General features: G+C 46.2%; 1 protein-coding gene across 2 annotated transcripts in view; it reads left to right on the top strand.

The window, feature by feature from the left end:
- LOC146829570 (vascular endothelial growth factor receptor kdr-like) overlaps positions 1 to 19049 on the top strand; it is a 579398-nt gene that overhangs the window by 227521 nt on the left and 332828 nt on the right. For both annotated transcript variants that reach the window (XM_085608274.1, XM_085608273.1), the window contains exons 6-7: positions 13108 to 13244; positions 16314 to 16473. In XM_085608274.1, coding sequence (XP_085464400.1) covers positions 13108 to 13244; positions 16314 to 16473 — 297 coding nt within the window. The remainder of the gene's footprint in view (positions 1 to 13107; positions 13245 to 16313; positions 16474 to 19049) is intronic.

Genomic DNA, 19049 nt, shown 5'->3' with positions numbered 1-19049 from the left:
CCCATCCAGTGTTCCAGAAATTCTTGGGTTCAAGACCTTCCACTTCAACACATGAATTTGACGTACATTTTGATCACGTGATTGCTTGAGGCTGTGTCTGCTGCCCAAAAATCTGCATTGAAAACAGTAAAGAAGCAGCAATTATAATGAGATAGATATGTATTGTAGGCACATTGTACCCATGGAAACAATTCACTAAATGGAAGGGAATAGTGGATGTGACGTCCCACACCCTTCAACACTTGTAAACATCATAGTACTAACCCTTTGTACAACCTTTAGCCACTTAACAGCCTTCTATTCCGAGCTGAAAGGCTAATGGAGTGGCAGAAGAAAGAAACACAGATTGTAGAGCTTTGTTTCCTATTTAGTTCTGGCCTAGAGGCAGTTTTAGCTGTCTCTCTAGCCTCATGTTTTACAAAACGTTCATATTAAAAAAACATACTACATGCATGCATGCATACATACATACATAGAGTGGCCTTCATATTTTGTTTTTGCCCAACACAGCATCTATCATGGGCAGTGGCTCAGCCCACTTCAGCCATGTATTCCTTTCCCTGTGATGGCACTGGGTGTGCATGTCCATCTAAATAGTCCACTTGAATGCCAGCACACTGCTTACATTTCATGTCTTTCATTTCATGTTTTATTAGCTTTTTATGTTACGTGGTTGGGGATGGGGGGGTGGAAGTCGGCATACGACAGGATAGTGAAAATAAAATAAAGAAAGAAAACCACTTGCCTTGCACTCGCCGCATCACCGACTCGGATGCGAGGCCCTTCCTGACTAGAGCTTGTGGTGGCTGGCCTACACCATTTCCTTGTGGCGCGTTGGAGGCCCATGGGTGGGCCTGGGGCGGCCGCGATTGGACCTTGTTGGCCTCCTAGATGGCTACTTAGCCCACCTTCTCCTCCTGCACTACATGCTGGCTGCAGCTGGACGGGGCTTGCATCTGCTACCCCTTTTTCTCACACGGCCGGGAGATGAATAACAGTGCCCCCCCTTCCATGGCTTGCCTATTGGACCCCCTGATTGGCATCAGTGAGTCCCCCTGATACACCCTGGGGTCTGCTTCACGCTGCTGGTGGACGGGCATCTCGTTGCACAAACGTCCATTTCCTGCTCCTGATGGACCAGTCCATTAAAAGCAAGGATGGAGGTTGTGACATATGGTTCTAGGTGGCATGATGGCACATTAATGGTGTAGAGTCACCCACTGATCCCTACAAGCATATTAGCACAGAGAAACACTTGGGGACTGTCGCCTATCGTGATCACTGCATGCTGTTATCTATAATTGTACACATTGTTAGAGAGTGGGGTGCCCGGCACTCCCTTGAGCTTGGGTTCGGGATGACATATTCTGCTACAATCCTTTCACTAACATTTTAATCGTAAGGGCGACTATTTCCCCTTCTCCTATACCGAATCCAAAATAGAACGGGGAGATGCCAAACAACGGGAGCTCATGTTTGAGCAGAACAAAAATAGATGGCGACAGCACTCCCTGTCAGCCACTCAAGAAGGAGACCCCAAGCGGAGCAACGGATGGCACCGCCGCCATAATGCCCAAATGGGTTCCTTACCGACACGCTCCTGATGAATAGGGGGACCCACTAGGGTTTCCTCATTGCCGTTATCAAGATGGTCGTGCTTCCCCGCTTTTTATATTTGTTCACGAACATCCCCATTCCTCTGATGAATCGTTTCTTCACCACTATGAGGAGCCTCCTGGCATGGCTCATGTGGGCGGGCCGTCGACCCAGGATCCAATGGAACACATTGATGTTTCCTTATGAAAGGGGGGGAGGGGTCGGTGTGCCAGATCTGCAGCTATACTTCCTTGCGGCCAGTGGCAATTTGCATACCACTGGTATCATGTTTATGCACTCTTGCCTTATGCGAAACCGGAGAAGGACAAAGAGGTGGAAATCTCTCTTTCATCTATTCCCCGAGGGTCCCTGCCAATATTTAGACACTATCTACTACTTGCTGGGCATGGGGGAAACTCTGTCGATGCTTGGGTGGGGGTTTACTTTATTATCCGGCAATCCCTCTGACGCATAACCCATAGCTTCTTCTCAAAGTGAAAAACCTAGTACAGCACACTGCGCTCAGTGGGCGTCCTCTTCTCGGAAGGCCATGGCATCACCCATGCAGGTACTGCCCGATGTAGCGGTTCTACAACCATGGACTACTTCATACTCAGACGACTTCATACTATACGTGACAAATTCCATCTTTTCCGCAGGGAACCAGATATATTCCTCCCACTGACTCTAGTAATTAACTCCAATGAGGGAACGAGACTGTTCCCCAGGCTCTACCAAGCTAGTATGCAACCAGACTTCACTGGTAAGGTCAGGGCTGCGTGGGAAAAAGACACGGGAAACCTAATCACTGGCAAGACCAGGCGCGATTGCTGTACCCAAACCAAGCTTATTTCCCCTAATCATCGGCAAAGGCTTCTAAATTATAAGTTTTTCCATTGTGCATACACCACCTCACAGGGCCTGTCTAGAATCAATCCCAAACACCCACATCACTGCCCCAAATGCAGGGCTAATAATGCAGATTTCATACACCCAGCTTGGACTGGCCCAACTATTCAAAAGTGCAAGACGAAAATTCTCAGCCTCGTCGCCACCATGTCTGGCCCTATACTTGTTCCTGATCCCCTACAGGTCCTGCTTGGCTCCATCAAGGATATCCCACCCTGCACACGCGGATTCAGCGCAATAGCGCTGTTACTTGGAGAACGAATGCTGAAGATGTGCTGGGTGAAGATGACATTGTCCTAATGACTCAGACTGGTTTAAGGATATGATTTACTGTGATGCCACACGTGAAGTGCACGCATCCCTGCAACCCCGACATCGTGGCCCAAAGACATTTGACAAGCAGTACACGATTACCCAATGTCGCTAGACTGATCGTTCTGATGAAGCTATTCTGAGGCCTCGTGTCCTCTATGTAATGGACCCCCCATTTCAATCATTGTGGACCACTCTAATGGCTCTGATGCACCATCTGTCTTCTTTGGTTTTTTTTCTCTCAACAAATTTTATTACAAGACAAGAACACATTAGTAATTCTGCAACAGGGTTCGCATCTTTTCATCCAATCGTTTTTGCCTTTATAGCACTGTGCATTCCCTACCTGTCTTAACAGTCAAAAAGGAAAGGAAAAATGAAAAGAGGATGAAAAGAAGGGGGTGAAAGAAGAGATAGAGGACAGGCACACAGGATTTACATTGCTTATACAATACGTCTGACACTGGATGGGACCCTTAGGGCCCAATTACATTCATGCTAGGGTGGGACTTCACATGGGGTGGCACCATCTGTCTTCTTATGTCTGTGTTTAGCCGCTTGGCTCACCTGTACCTCAATTGCAGTTTTAAATTGTATACGCCTGAGCAGCTGCCTGATGCTTTTTCTGATTCTCTGTCTGTTTACGGTGTTTATAATGCATGAAAATGAAAAGTAAAGTATTTAAAAAAAGGATCACTGTCATGTTTAAGCATGCAGCCAATCACTAGCTGCATATAGAAACTTGAAGTACGTAATCCAAGCTAGGAAGCCAATGTCTGCCTTCCCTTCTTGTGTAGCGAACTGCTAAGTGCTGATGCCCTCACACAGCAATAAAACTGCACAAACGGTGCAAAAACAGTGTATAAAATAAACACATGAGATTATGCAGCTTGTAAGGGGGGAATTGCATTATCACTTATTGTGATAGCAGAGCCCATAACCACAGCACCCAACAATGGAATCCAAATTCATCCAATGCTCTGCTACAACCCCGGACTGTGCAGTACTTAACCCCTTTGCCGCGGGGGTAATTCCCGTGCGGGGGGAGGGGCCGCGGCGCGGTGGCGCTGTGCTCGTGACGACCCCAACTCGTTATTGAAGCACAGTGGAGCTGTGCTCATGACTCGCTGAGCTCGTCACGACCCCGCCCACTGATTAATTCTCCCGCACAGGCGGGGAATCAATCGCGCGTGGGCGGGCCGCGACCATTATGACAAGCCCAGCTCGTCATGAGCACAGCTCCACTGTGCCTCATGACGAACTGGGCTCGTCATGAGCACGGAAGCGGTTAACAAACTCACCTCATTCAGGAACAACAAAAATCGAGAAAAGACACTCAGGCGTTGGTTCACCCAAATACCTGGGTTAGGATACATATGAACGGGTGTTCTTTGACCAACTATGAAATCACAAGATTGACCCTGTGTGCCACCCTTAGTCCCACAGCAGCCTTCTATTTGCTACTCATGGGCCAACATATTAGTGTGGGGTGAAAATGCAAGAAGGTAAACATAGCTCATAAAGCGCTGTTTACGTTCCGCTCATGCCACTGCCTCCATGACCCATGACACCAAAGTTTCAATGGTAGGGGAGGGATACCAAAGGGCAAGTCTGGGATAGCAGCTTCTAACCCTCACAACAACTAATTAATGTACATGAAAAGACAACTAAAAGTTTGGACTATTTCGTGATGAAAAGGGGTGGAGAGGAAACAAGGGACATGGACTCCCTGCAACCTTCTACAGAGGATCTAGCCCACGCCTTCCATGCACAGGATGGTGCACCTCCTCACTCCCCATTGAGGACTAGCAAGCAGTGCTCTTATCAGATGAGCTTCTATTCCAGTGCTACTAGTCCTCCTTGTGAAAGGCCCAAGTCACCCCTTCGTCTATGCCATCTGGGCCTAGGACCACCGCACTTCACAGCATTGCACACAAACACATGGGGGCAGATTTACAATAACTGGCGCATCCCTGCAGATCAGCAGGGATGCGCCAGTTATTTTGCGTGACATTATGAACCCCTTGAGCCACCATGGATACGCCGCATTTACAATGCAAAAGACACACAATTGATGGACGGAATACAGAACAAATCAAAACATTCACCCCCAATCAAGAGATCTGGATTAAATCCATCATTCTTTTGCTCACCATGCCATCCCAGTTTAGACCTGGCCATATGCAAATCAGTCTTGACCCTGTGCCTCATGGATCAAAAGGTTAAAAATGTTGTCCTCTGGGATTATTTTAGTATATTGTTTCATTCGCACCTTCTTTCATATGCCAAACCCCGACTCCATACACCACTCACCATTCATAAAGGTCACCGCTCAACTGGTGGCTACAATGTATTGGCACAAACACCTATTGTTCATAAGGTAATGATTGTAATTTATTAAAACCATTTATTATTTTATACAAGATTAAAAAGGAAAAAGGGAATTTGTTTCAAGTTAAAACCATTTTTGTCCATAGATCTTCCTGAAAAATATGTAACAATACTAAAAACAATTAATCACATTCACAATGCTTCAAAATATCATAACACGAGAGTTAAAACAGACAGTAATCTTTGTCATAAATCGCCATAATCCACAGTTAAAATTATGTACAAACACCCTGATACCTTGTATATCATCAATATCTAGGGTGATGTTTGTATAGATGGATTTGTGGCAACAGAAAAAGGCGAAACCGGTCCTAGGATGCTTGTTTCCGGTCCAGGGAGGACCTGGCATAGCAGTTCGGGCTGGACTGTTCCCATGAGGCACAGGGTCAAGATTGATTTGCATATGGCCAGGTCTAAACTGGGGTGGTGAGCAAAAGAATGATGGATTTAACCCAGATCTTTTGACCGGGGGTGAATGTTTTGATTTGTTCTGCATTCCGTCCATCAATTGTGTGTCTTTTGCTTTCTTGCCCTAAGTGCGCCGGGTATGCCCAGACGTGGGTCCCGGGCTCACTGTGCTACTGGATTCAAGCTATCCTGGCTGAAGAGGGGTAAAACCCCGAAACCGGTCCTAGGATGTTTGATTCCGGTACAGGGAGGACCTGGCTTAGCACTTCAGGCTGGACTGTTCCCATGAGGCACACGGTCAAGACTGATTTGCATATGGCCAGGTCTAAACTGGGGTGGCATGGTGAGCAAAAGAATCATGAATTTAACCCAGATCTCTTGACTGAGGGTGAATGTTTTGATTTGTTCTGCATTCCGTCCATCAATTGTGTGTCTTTTGCTTCCTTGCCCTATGTGCGCCGGGTATGCCCAGACGTGGGTCCCGGGCTCTCCATACCACTGGAATCAAGCTATCCTGGCTGAAGAGGGGTGAAACCCCGAAACCGGTCCCAGGATGCTTGTTTCCGGTCCAGGGAGGACCTGGCTTGACAGTTTGGGCCGGACAGTTTCCATGAGGCACAGGGTCAAGACTGATTTACATATGGCTGGGTTCAAACTGGAACGGCATGGTGAGCAAAATAACGATGGATTTAGGCCAAGATCTCTGTACTGGGGTGAATGTATGACATTGTTCTGCATTCTGTCCATCAACTGTTGTTTTTGCATTTACAATGCGGAGCACCGTGGCGCAAGGAGAGACAGATGCGTGACGCATATGTCAGCGTATAGGGGGTGCAGTGCTGGAGTCGTGTCGCAAGTGCGACGCAACTCCAGCACTGCTCAGGGGCGGTCCATACCCATAGTGCTGCCTCACACCTTATGCCTGCTACAAGCAGGAGTAAGGTTTTGACGCGGCGGGGATGTAAAAGTGACTCAGTGAAATCTTGTAGATTTCACTGCGTCACTTTTACAGGGCTTCCTTGCGACTGAACACCCACCCGGCATACATTATTCCTTGCGCAGGTATAATGTAGCGCAGGGCTTTTCAACGTGATGCATCTCACGTCATGCGTCACGTTGTAAATCTGTCACATACTGGGTTGAAATCAGAACACAAGACATTTGCTAGTGCGAGACAGTTAGAGGAACACATGGATGAGTCACAGAGAGGCTTGCTCCTTCCAGATGAATACCATCCCCGCTAATAGACAGTGGTCAAGCAAATGCTACATGACATTATAAAGAAATATAATTAAAATGTAAACCTCGCATTTGAGTTTGTGAGAAATGGTAATACCATGCATGTCTCTTTACTTTGAACACTATGGGGCTGATTACGAGTCTGGCAGTAACTGTTTTTGGCATTCTCAACTCAGTGCCCGTTTTTAGAGGCACTGCAGTTGTAACTACCAAAAAAGCTCACCAAAAAGAGGAAACCCAATGGTTGCGCTGAATAAAGTGCACACGTCCTTGGATTCGCGCATTGGTTCTCTCGCGACGGAACTCTCACTACTCCGAGCTGACTTCAATAAAATGTCCACCAGAGTGTCGGAGGTAGAAGTCACGGCAACCACCCTAACTACTGACACGGCCACGCTTAAGACACAAGTGCATCAACTTATAGCGGATAACAAGGTATTGGCGGCTAAACTGGAGGAACAGGAAGGGCGGTCGCGACGAAACAACATACGCCTCATAGGTGTGCCGGAGCAGAGCAGCGGTCAAGCCCTTGACTTATTTGTTGAGGATCTTATCAAAAATCAGCTACACCCAAGGGGCCTCTCTAACTACTTCTCTATTGAAAGGGCACACAGAGTTCCAGGAGGTCGGCCCAGACCAGGGGCCCCTCCACGCCCTATCCTGGCTCGTATTTTCAATTACCGGGACAGAGACGTAATACTGCAAGCCGCACGTGTTGCACCCCCACTGAGACTAGACAATGCTACTATTTCCATTTTCCCGGACTACACAGCAGTAGTTACGAAGCAGCGTCATGGATTTCTTGAAGTTAAAATGGCACTCCGCGAACGTGGGATAAAATACTCGATGCTGTTCCCGGCGAAGTTGAGAGTTGAAGCCGAAGGTAAAGCATGGTTCTTCATGTCGCCGGGGGACGCACAGGAGTGGCTGGAGGGTTGGCGCAAAGCCCCGCGCTCGGAACGACGGGATGGAAGACACGACCAACGAGGGGGAGAGGACGCGCAAGAGGGACCGGAGTAAGCGGCTGTAGAGAAGAGTGACATTGTTTGATGCAGTAGGGAAAGAATGAGCTGCAATGATCGGGTGATTGAGGCCTGAACAGACTTGCCGGCTGGGGCCTTGACTTTGCTCAATTTACTAGTCTATTGAGTAATCCATTGTACTTGCGTCGGAGCTACCCCGGACGGGGGCTAGGGGAAATGGATACCGCGGCGGGAGCGGCCTGCTGGGGGGGAAATCATGCCGTCCAGTTACCAAATATCCATGACCTAAGAGAGAGGGAGCAGAGATTATTACTGTGAAAGAAGGAACAATGGGGCTCCAAGGACAACGGACGATCGCTCTCAACCCCAAGTTATGGTATCAGGGAAGGGTATTAAGCGCTCTGCACTGTTGGAGTGGTGGGTAGTTTTGGGTCCGTCTTGCAGGGAGGCAGGGAGGGGGGAGGGAGGTAAGGGGTTGTTTTTACGGTATTGGAAGTTGTTGGTTATTGTTTTTTTAAGGGCATTGGCTAGATTGTGGTCTATCTGTGTTGGTTTCACAGAGTACAGACGCGTTACAGCATTGATTACATGCTTGCAATATGATAGAACAAATGGCTCAGGATCACCCAAGGGCTGAATCAATCACGTCCCCATTGTGCCCGGGGGCTCCTTTATCATTGGTCACCTGGAATGTTCGGGGGCTAGGGGACAAGATTAAAAGAGGATTGGTTCTACAGTATTTGAAGCGGTGTGAGCCAGCGATAGCCCCCTTACAGAAAACACACTTAACCGGGACGACCTGTAGAGCGCTGGACCGGTTTGGGTTTCAAATGGTTGTGCACTCTGAGTTCTCCTCCGGCTCGCGGGGAGTGGGAATTCTGGTAAGAAAGCAGTTCCGGCTGATTATTAACCAAAAATGGACGGATGACCAGGGCCGCTTTGCGGCAATAGCATGTCAATGGGAGAGCAAATCATTTAATGTGGTGTCAGTATATATCCCTCCGGCGCTCCACGCGGTGGCCCTTCCTGCGCTCAGTAAATTCCTTCTCACTCTCCCAGAGGGAGAATTGATAATTGGGGGAGACCTAAACGCTGCAGTCAATGGGGCTCTTGACCAGCATCCTCCCAGGCCTCCCACTGATGGGATATCCAGCATAGAGAGCTTTATGGAAGCCCTGGGTCTGCTAGATGCTTGGAGATGCCGCCACCCCACGACACGACAGTTTACTTATCAGTCGGGAGCACACAATAGCCTATCCAGGATAGACTACTTCCTAACATTAGTGGACGGCTTACACAATGTATCGGACATAGAGATTAGGCCCAGAGGGATTTCAGATCACTCCCCAGTACTACTAACATACACGTGCCGGCGTTGGGTCAGGCGACGTATTTACCCCATACACCCAGGGTATCTGAATAATCCCAAAATCCTTAAAGACCTCCGCACTACAACACAGAACTATTTCAAAGAAAATATAACGTCAGTCCCTTCTTCGGTCACCCTATGGGAAGCATATAAGACTGTCATTCGCGGGCAAGCCATTACCTCCATAATAGGTCATAAACATGAGAAGCGACAGGAATTATGTGACATAGAATCGAGTTTGCATCAGGCTGAGGAACGCTACACACAGCACCCGACGCGGGAAACGTCCCAATCCCTACGTGTTCAACAGCGGGAGTACAGGGAGTATTTAAGGGAGATGGCGAGGTCCAAATTAAAGGCGACACAATATAAAATATACGAAATTGGGGATAATGCAGGTAAGCTCTTGGCCTGGCTCGACAAAAAAGAAAAAGCAAGGAGCTGGATAGCTCGGATAAAAACTAGAGAAGGGGTAATGATCTCGGACCCACCAAAAATTGTAGCCGGACTGGCCAGTTATTTTTCCCAGGTTTACACAGCGTCGTCAATTAACACGATTGAGGAGGCACAAGTCTATCTCAAAGACATTAAAATGCCCACATTAACACCAGAGGCGGTCAGCAAGCTCGGAGCTGACCTCACGACAGAAGAACTACAGTTAGCGATTGAGTCCTTGCAGACGGGGAAGCCGATAGTGCCTAACGGCATACCTATCGAGCATTATAAGAGGCTGGCAGGAACACTCTCCCCCCACCTGTTAAAAATGTATACTGAAAGCTTAGATGTAGGAGAGCTCCCGCGGGACCAAAGGGCGGCCACCATAGTGGTTATTCCTAAACCTGGGAAACCTCCTGAGGACTATGCCTCATATCGCCCAATCTCATTGCTCAATGCGGAAGCTAAAATACTCGCCAAACTTTTGGCGACTCGCCTGACCCTGCATATGACGGCCCTAATACACCCAGATCAATCGGGATTTATGCCAGGTCGTAATACGGCTCTTAGCCTGAGGCGCCTTCATGGGGTGATAGCCCGTATACCCTACATCCAAGAAGCGGCTGTTATTTTATCATTGGATTCCCGTATGGCCTTTGATATGGTGGAATGGTCCTTCCTATTTGCGGTCCTTCGGCATCTGGGCTTCGGTCCTACATTTTGTGCATGGGTGCACCTGTTATACTTGAAACCACTAGCATATGTTACCGCTAATGGTCATATGTCAGAGGACTTCCAGCTAGGACGCGGTACTCGCCAGGGATGCCCCTTGTCCCCCTTGCTGTTTGCCCTTGTGTTGGAGCCGCTGGCAGCACTGATCAGGTGGAAACCGACTATCAGGGGACTCAAGTGGGCGGCGGGATTGGAGGACCGTATCTCCTTGTACGCAGACAACGTTTTGTTGTATCTGGCCTCTCCGAGGCGTTCCATTTTGGTGCTACTGAACGTCTGTGAAAATTATGGGAGAGTGTCTGGCTATACTATTAATTGGTCTAAATCGGTTCTGTTTGTGCTGTCTGGGCCGCCACCGTGCCTCCCTAAAGAATGTGATCTCCTGGTCACGACGGAGGGCTTCAAATACTTGGGCATCTATGTGACGCCTAGGTCAGAAGAATTTTTTTTTTTAAATGTATTGCCCCCCCTAGACCGGCTAAAAAGGGACACGAAGCACTGGCATACACTGCCGCTGACGCTGCTTGGGAAGGCAGCACTCTTTAAAATGATGGCGCTCCCACAATTTCTCTATCCCCTAGAAAACACTCCATTTCCGGTTCCGACGAGTTATTTTAAAATGATAGCGACTGAGGTGTCTAGTCCACTATGGGGAAACAAGCCAGTGCGTATTGCAATGAACAAACTGGTTCGGAGCTGGTATGATGGGGGTATAGCACTTCCCAACATACAACTATACTACTTGGCTGCACAGTTGAAAATCATCAATCAATGGATTCACGCCCCGCAGACCGACCCTGCGTTTCCAGCGGACAGATATGTGCTAGGAGACGGAGGTGTCATGGCGGCCTTATACAATCGAAAACGAGCTAACCCACTGATTGGCCCGACAGCACACACAGTGGACATATGGTACTCGGCACAGAAAAAATTGGGATGGCAGGGGGTGATCACACAGCTTACCCCACTCTGGGATACACGGCGGCTGGGAAGACTCAGAAAAAGCAAGGGATTCAATAACTGGGATGCAATAAGAATCTCAACGGTGGGTGACATGTGGATTAAGGGCGGGGTGATTACGTTCGAGCGCCTGCAAGAATAATACGAACTCGCACCTGCTGAACGATTTAGGTATATGCAGATTAGACATGCGTTACACGCGGTTATACCGCCAAACACTAAATTACCAGAGGCATCCCCCTTAGAAGATAGGCTTCTAACTGACCACATGATGAAAAAGGCAACCTCTTTTACCTACCGTAAATTAGTTAATAACCTACCGGATCTAACACAGGCACTGAAGGATAAATGGACCGCGGAACTAGGGGAACTTGACAACTCGGACTGGCAGGCGGCACTCTCATCGCCGCGGGAGGTTGCGATACCCTTGAGATTAAGACTAATACAACTGAAGATATTGCACCGGGTATACTACACTAGAGTAACCTTGCATAAGATAGGGAAGGCCCTCCATCCATATTGCCTGAGGGAGTGCGGGGAGGAAGGTATGTTTTACCACACTCTATGGCAATGTCCGAGGATCATGACATACTGGGTGGCAGTGATGCGGACCATTTCACAGACGGTAGAGGTGTCGGTGGCACCAGAGCCTAAAAGGTGCTTGTTAAATATATGGGAACCTAATGATCTAACCCACCCAGCACAGGATTGGGCGACTTTGGGTATGATGGTTGCCAGGAGGAATATAGCTAGACTGTGGAGGTCCAGATGCTTACCAACGATTGGTGACTGGTGTGGGGACATGGACGAGGCCATGGTGGCGGAGAAGGCTGCATATGTTCACCGGTGGTGTCCCCAGAAGTGGGGGAGGGTGTGGGGAGCTTGGAATAAGTACAGGGGTTTTATCTGCGAACCACCGGAGGTACCATGTGAAGAGCATCTGAGCTGAAGGGGGAAGGAGAAGCGACCGCGTAGGAGGGATGTCAGGTGGGAGCCATCATGTAATAACTGTAACTGAGACATGTACAATGATAATGAGAAACTGTACCGACCAACTGGAATATGCATACACAGGTACAAATATGTTTGCCCTATCTTTACTAAATAAAAAGATGTTTAAAAAAAAAAAAAAAAGAGGAAACCCTTAATCGGGCAGGTGACCTCACTACAGGTTTGGCGGTGCTGGGGCGGGGCGGACTCGGCGCCGCAGTGCCAAACTCGTAATTGGGCCCTAAGAGACTTTGTCTGTGCTTGGGAAGAATGCCTCCCACAGGATGCAAGCTAAAGATTAGCGGGTGATCAGTGTGTGTGGTGTCATGGCTGCCCCCTGTCTGGCTGTGCCTGTCCCAAAATGGCAGCCACCACATTAGTACACCAATTCAAGGAACTGGTTAGTTAAAATCACGGACATTAGATACTGCACCTTCTACCATAAAGAGTCTTCCTGTGCAGCACAGCTTGATTTGAGTGTGTGGTGGAAGTTGTAGGGCATAGTTGTGTCAAGTCTTAGATAGAAAAAATTCTAATGGATTAGTACAGTACAATGGTTGAGCATGAGTATGCTTTGAGATCATCAGAGGGGCAGCCGAGAGGAAGGAGGTCAATACAATAGAAGAAAACTTCTTAAAAATGCATTGTTCAGGTGCATCCTTTTTTTTTCTCGGTGCGTGTACTCTTCTGTTTTATCTGTCTTTTTATGAAGTTCTTTTAATTCAAGCTATTTACCTAGCTTAACTCAAATTCATTGTTTATTTTTTTTTTCTTGTCATTCAGTGACAGATATCTATAACATGACTGTCCACGCAGAGGAGGAAAAGCTGCTGGTTGGAGATACTCTTTCTCTTGTATGTTCTGTACGGACACCCCTAAATGGACAAGCACGCGTGGACTGGACCTTCAATGGTGTTGAGGTGAGAAGAAACACTCAGTTAAAAAGAAATACTAAAAGTGCGGCCGGCCCATACCGAGTTATAGGCGACATGCTGTATATTACTGTGGCTACCCTGCGACTGCACAGATTGATATGTTTGGCTCTGTTCGCCTGTAAGCAACTAAACTTCGCGGCCGGCCCGCTGTGGGTTGTAGGCGGCTTGCTGTGTATGTGATATCTCTTCTGGTATGCCAATAAAAAATGTGATCCTTAAAAGAAATATAGGAAAAAAACTAGTCGCCAAAGAACTCGACCAATCGAAAAAAGAGTGATAAGTCCCTGAATGGCTCTGTACCTCAAAAACGTAAATGAATGTAGAGTTTTTATAAGAAAAATATGAACCTTAAAGAAGAAATGAGTGCCTGTCTCTTCCCCACTTAGGGCCTGATTTAGAGTTTGTTTATTACAAGTGCCGTGAGATCCATCACATTTATGACAGAGTAACCCATCCACCAAACTCAAAATCACATCAGGCCCTTCGACTGCTGCACGGCTGTTTTTAAGAACAGCCATAATTTGTGGTCATCAGTTCACATACTCTTTCTGTCCCATCCCGTTCAACTCCCACTTACACTCCGCTTCCTTTCTTTGTCCCCTATACTTTAATGCCCCATTGCCTAACTTTTGGAGGAAAATATTGTTAGAATTAATCCTTTCACACATCAAGACCTGGATATGAAATATGGCAATCCTTCCTCCTAACAAGACAGACCAGCAGCGGTGCCTCCGCTAAGGCGGAGGAGTGTTGCCCCAATGCTCTCTGAGCAGTGCAAAAGGAAAAAAAATTATAATAACACAACGTTATTATGATTTTATTTTTAGTACGGAGCCAGGTTAGGGAGGGGCGGGGCTTGGCTGTCGTCAGAGGGAGGAGGAGTGGTTGATGCACCAGAAGTGCGCATGATGGTTTAGCTGGCTATCTTGGGCCAGCTAAACAGACATGCACACTTAGCATTTCTCCACCTGTGTTTCACACCTGGGTGGTGAACAGTACTAGGCTCTCAGGCCCTGTCTGAGCAGCAGACCAGGCCGCTCAGACTAATCGTAATGCTGCTGTCATGCTGGTGACAGCAGCGTCGTGATTGGCTTAGGGGAGTCTGGGAGCCTGTGTGCTGCTGGAAGTTTAGGAACAGAGGGAGGACAGAGGAGAGGCGGTGGCCAGCACGTAAGTCACCTTTTTTTTTTCCTTTTTGTCTAACCCCTCCCTTTCCCTCTTCCCACCACTACTGTTCCCTAGCAGCCGCCACAGAGAAAGATTCTTGTCTAATTAAAGACGTCTATGGGCTGCAGCTTAAGTGCAAAACAGGTGAAACCTCCATTGAGTAAATAGAGAGTTACTATGGTCCTAGGTTAGAGCCTCGGGCATGGATAGAGGACTTCTGGGAGTTGAACTCTTTCTCTAGACAGGTCCCTGGCTAAGGGTCCCCAAGGAGGGTCATGCAAAGGCAGGAGGATCGGGATCTGCAGTGGTCTAAAGCAAGGTTGTTCCTCAGCCTGATCCTGATATACTAACTGTGGCTGGTATTGCCGCCCACCTAAATTCGGGTGGTACTTTTCATGCTAAACTAGTAAACAAATGTGTCAATATTTTGAAATACACGGATGCTCTTGGATGGAAGACAAAAAGGCCTCTAACTTTAGGCCTTATCCAAGTGTGGATCAGAATCGCTAGACTTTACTTCTTGCTTAGCCAATAGTGTACTTTTCCCCTTTTTTCCTCACCACTTCCACCGCCTCCCGCCAGGATGGGTATGCAACCATAGAATCTTTCTGACTCAAATGGTAGTGAACAGAGTTCCTCTCTCGATAAAAAGGTAGGGGGTCATCCTGAATTCCACAACCATTTCTAGCTGGTATGCCCAAGGGAGAAACCCTTAAATTTTCCAAAGGCACCTTTTTAAGCAGAAATCCTTCCCAAAACTGAAATCTTTTACACTCTTTTTTCTGAGCACCCCTGGTCTTTCCAAGGAGGGCTGGAGATGTTCTGCAGTGAAACTTTGGTTGGGTCCCTAATAGGATAGTCTAAAACCTTCCCCCAACCCTATCACCAAGAATGCTGCCACGTCTGCCTCTTTGAACCCAGGCAAAGGATTGTGCAGTTCACTGGTAGGTACAGGAGGGGGGAGTGGTCCTGCCATTCACCTGTTCTTTGTCCCCAACATCCACCTTATTTTTCTTACTTCCTTACCTTGCATTTTTCTCTCCTTCTTTTCCACTGTTGACAGTCTATCATAGCCCCTGATCAATCCATTCCTGGGGTCTGTGTTTGACCTTGTGGTTACAGAATTAAATCCCCGCAGGTCCACTCAGGCTTTCATAAAATGAGTAGCACTGAACTGAGTAACAGCAAACATCAGTTACCTGTCAAAAGTTCCTTGAGGCTTCCAAGAGTGAATGGTCGCTCTGCACATGGTCTGTTCTGCCACAGGGCCATTCAATGTACTAACATATGAGGGGTGTAAATCTAGTTTAACTCATTGTTTAAAATGAAAGAATAAAAATATTCCTCCTTCAATATTCATTAGTAACTTGTCTAGTAGAATCACCTGCAAAATGGAATTAAGCATTGAGAGATTCAGCCACCTAGAAATATATATGATTGTTAAGTTATGGAAACAGTGGCTACTGGATTCACAAACTGGACTGGACCACTAATTCTATGCATTTTAGTCCATTCAGGGTTATTCTGAAGTGGCTCTAAATTTGACAAAATTGTTTAAGTATTACGAGACCATCTTCTGGTCGGTATAAAGAAATGTTTATAATGCCAGCCTGAGGGTTGTGAAATGTTTTAAATGCCAGCATATATTTTCTTATGTTATTAAAATGTCAGCCTGCATTTTCTTATTTTAGTTTAAAATGTCAGCATGTATTTTCCTAACCTTTTAACATGCCAGCCTGTATTTTCTTATCTTTTAAAAATGCCAGCCTGTATTTCTTTTAATCATTTTAACAGGCCAGCCTATATTTTCTTAACTTTTTAAAATGCCAGCCTGTGTATTCTTTTTTTAAATGTTAGCCTGTATTTTCTTTTCTTTTATGTCTCAAGGATTCTAGAGTCCGACGGTCCTATTACCAAGACAGTGATCAAAAATTTTACTATGGCAATCTGACCAAGGTGAACGTTTCTAGGGAAGATCGGGGTGTCTACACTTGCAGCGTGGATTCGGAAAGTGGCCTGAAAAAGAACATCACTGTTAGAGTGTACCGTAAGTGCCCTGTGAATTTTCAAAATATGACCAGATGGTTAAGGGGACATGTAGCCTCTTCAACCCTGCTTGTATTTAACTTAAGATGTCCCCTGTTTGAGAGAAATTCTAGTAGCTCTTCATTCAGTGCTCACCTTCTGTCTAAAATTTTATAAATAATTAAATAAATAGAAAAGTATTTGGAGCTCTCACTACTGATGTGTGGAAATAAAGATCCCATCCCAAAGCATACCGCCATGACTTTAGATAATGAAGAAAAAATACATAACACTGAAATAATGTATATTGTCAATGTGTTTAAAGGCAGGAATATGGTTAGGGTTAATGGTGAAGTTAGGTTAGTGCTTAGGTTTAGTGCAAGAGTTAGGTTAAAGTTTATGTTAGGGTTTGGGAAAGCCTCAGGCTTAGATTAGGGATAGTGGCGGGGTTAAGTTTAGAGCGGTTGTAAAAGTTAGTGTTAGATTTAGCTTAAAGTTTATGTTACGGTTTAGACAAGGCTCAGGGTTAGATTATGGATAGTGGTGGGGTTGGGTTTATGGCGATGGCAAAGCAAGGTGAGTTTATATTTGGGTTTAGATAAGGCTCAGATTTAGGTTAGGGATAATGGTGAGGTTGGGTTTAGAGCGGTGATAAGGGTTAGTGTTAGAGTTAGGTTAACCCCTTCACTGCTAGGCCTTTTCCCCAGCAGTGCTAAGCCTTTTTTTGGCTATTTGGGTTAGTTCGCTCTTAGGCCCCTGTAACTTTTTGACGATATAAGGTATCCATGCCAAATTTGCGTCCTTTTTTTCCAACATCATGGGGATTCTAAAGGTACTCAGGCTTTGTGGATTCCCCTGGAGGGGACCCATAAATTAGCAAAATACAGCAATTGAAAAATGGGAAAAACGGGCTACAGATGAAAGCATCTGGCTTTTTCCCCTGCAAATGGTATCAACAAAGGGGTTGTGGGGCTGAAATCACCATTTTCCCAGCTTTCAGGGACAAGCAGACTTTTGTCAGAAAACCAAAACTTGTTACTCAATTTTGGCATTTGTCTGGAACATAGCCTATTTTTACTCTTTGTGATTTCAACCTCCTTCCAGTTAATGGTAGAAATGGGTATGAAAGCAATAATGGATCCTTGAAAGCTATACATTTTAAAAAATTCTGAATTCAGCAAGGGGTCATTTGTGTAGATACTTTAAGGTTTCTTCATAGAAACTAACAGTTAAATATAGGAAAAAATGAAAATCAGTTGAAAAAAACAGCCATTTGTGCCAACGTTTTCACCTGTAAATTCTTCTAATTGTGAAAGCTGTTTGAAAGCAATATACCGTTACATCCACTAGACCTTACTGGTTGAGGGGATATATAGGACTTGTAGGTTCACCAAGAACCCGACGAACCCAGAGCCAATAACTGAGCAGCGTCTTGCAATGGTTTTTCATTATGTTCCGGGTATATAGCAATTAATTTGGGAAAATATATACATGGAAAAATCGGTATGAGAGACACATATGTATTTCTGAAATTGGAACAAAATATAGAGTTCAGAAACAGTAGATATTTGCACATTTCTGAAATTGTGAGTACTCATACTAGCAAGAGACTTATAGGTCATTTTTCAAAATGACTCCTTTTTTACACAGTGTTTTTCATTTGGAAGGCAGAAATACATAGAAAGTCAATGGGTAATAACAGTTGCTCTACAATTGTTTGTTACCCTAAGTCTCCCGATAAAAATGGTACCTCACTTGTGTGGGTAGGCCTAGTTCCTGCGACAGGAAACGATCCAAAATGCAACGTGGACATACTTTATTTTTACAGTGAAAACTGACCCTTTTTTTGCAAATTGCCTAGCTGTAGATTTTGAACCCTAGCTCTGCCGACACCTAGGGAAACCTAGCCAACCTATACATTTTTGAATAGTAGAAAACAAGGGGAATCCAGGATGGGGTAACTTATGTGGCTCTCACAAGGTTCTGTTACCCAGAATCCCTTGCAAACCTCAAAATTTGTCCAAAGAAATCACATTTTCCTCACATTTCTGTGGTGGAAAGTTCTGGAATCTGTGTGGATCCACAAAATTCCACCCACCTCATGTTCCCCAAAGTCTTACAAGAAAAACAGTACCTCACTTGTGTGGGTAGGCCTAGTGCCCGCGACAGGAAACGGCCCAAAACGCGACGTGGACACACCACATTTTCACAGTGAAAACTGACCCTTTTTTTGCAAAGTGCATTGCTGTAGATTTTTAACCCCAGCTCTGACGGCACCTAGGGAAACCTAGCAAACATATACATTTTTTAAAGCTGGACACTCAGGGAAATCCAGGATGGGGTGACTTGACTGCCTCTCACCAGGTTCTGTTACCCAGAATCCCTTGCAAACCTCACAATTTGTAAAGAAAAACAAATTTTCCTCACATTTCTGTGGTGGAAAGTTCTGGAATCTGCATGGATCCACAAAATTTCAACCACCCAGCGTTCCCCAAAGTCTTCCGAGAAAAATGGTACCTCACTTTTGTGGGTGGGTCAAGTACCCGCGACAGGCAGGGGCCCAAAACGTATTGAGGCAACATCAAAATTGCCTATGAC

This window comes from Triturus cristatus, chromosome 5_2 (assembly GCF_964204655.1).
Source record: "Triturus cristatus chromosome 5_2, aTriCri1.1, whole genome shotgun sequence".
In the NCBI taxonomy this organism is placed as follows: domain Eukaryota; kingdom Metazoa; phylum Chordata; class Amphibia; order Caudata; family Salamandridae; genus Triturus; species Triturus cristatus.
Note: the sequence above shows the minus strand (reverse complement) of the source record. Positions and strands in the feature narration are given on the sequence as shown.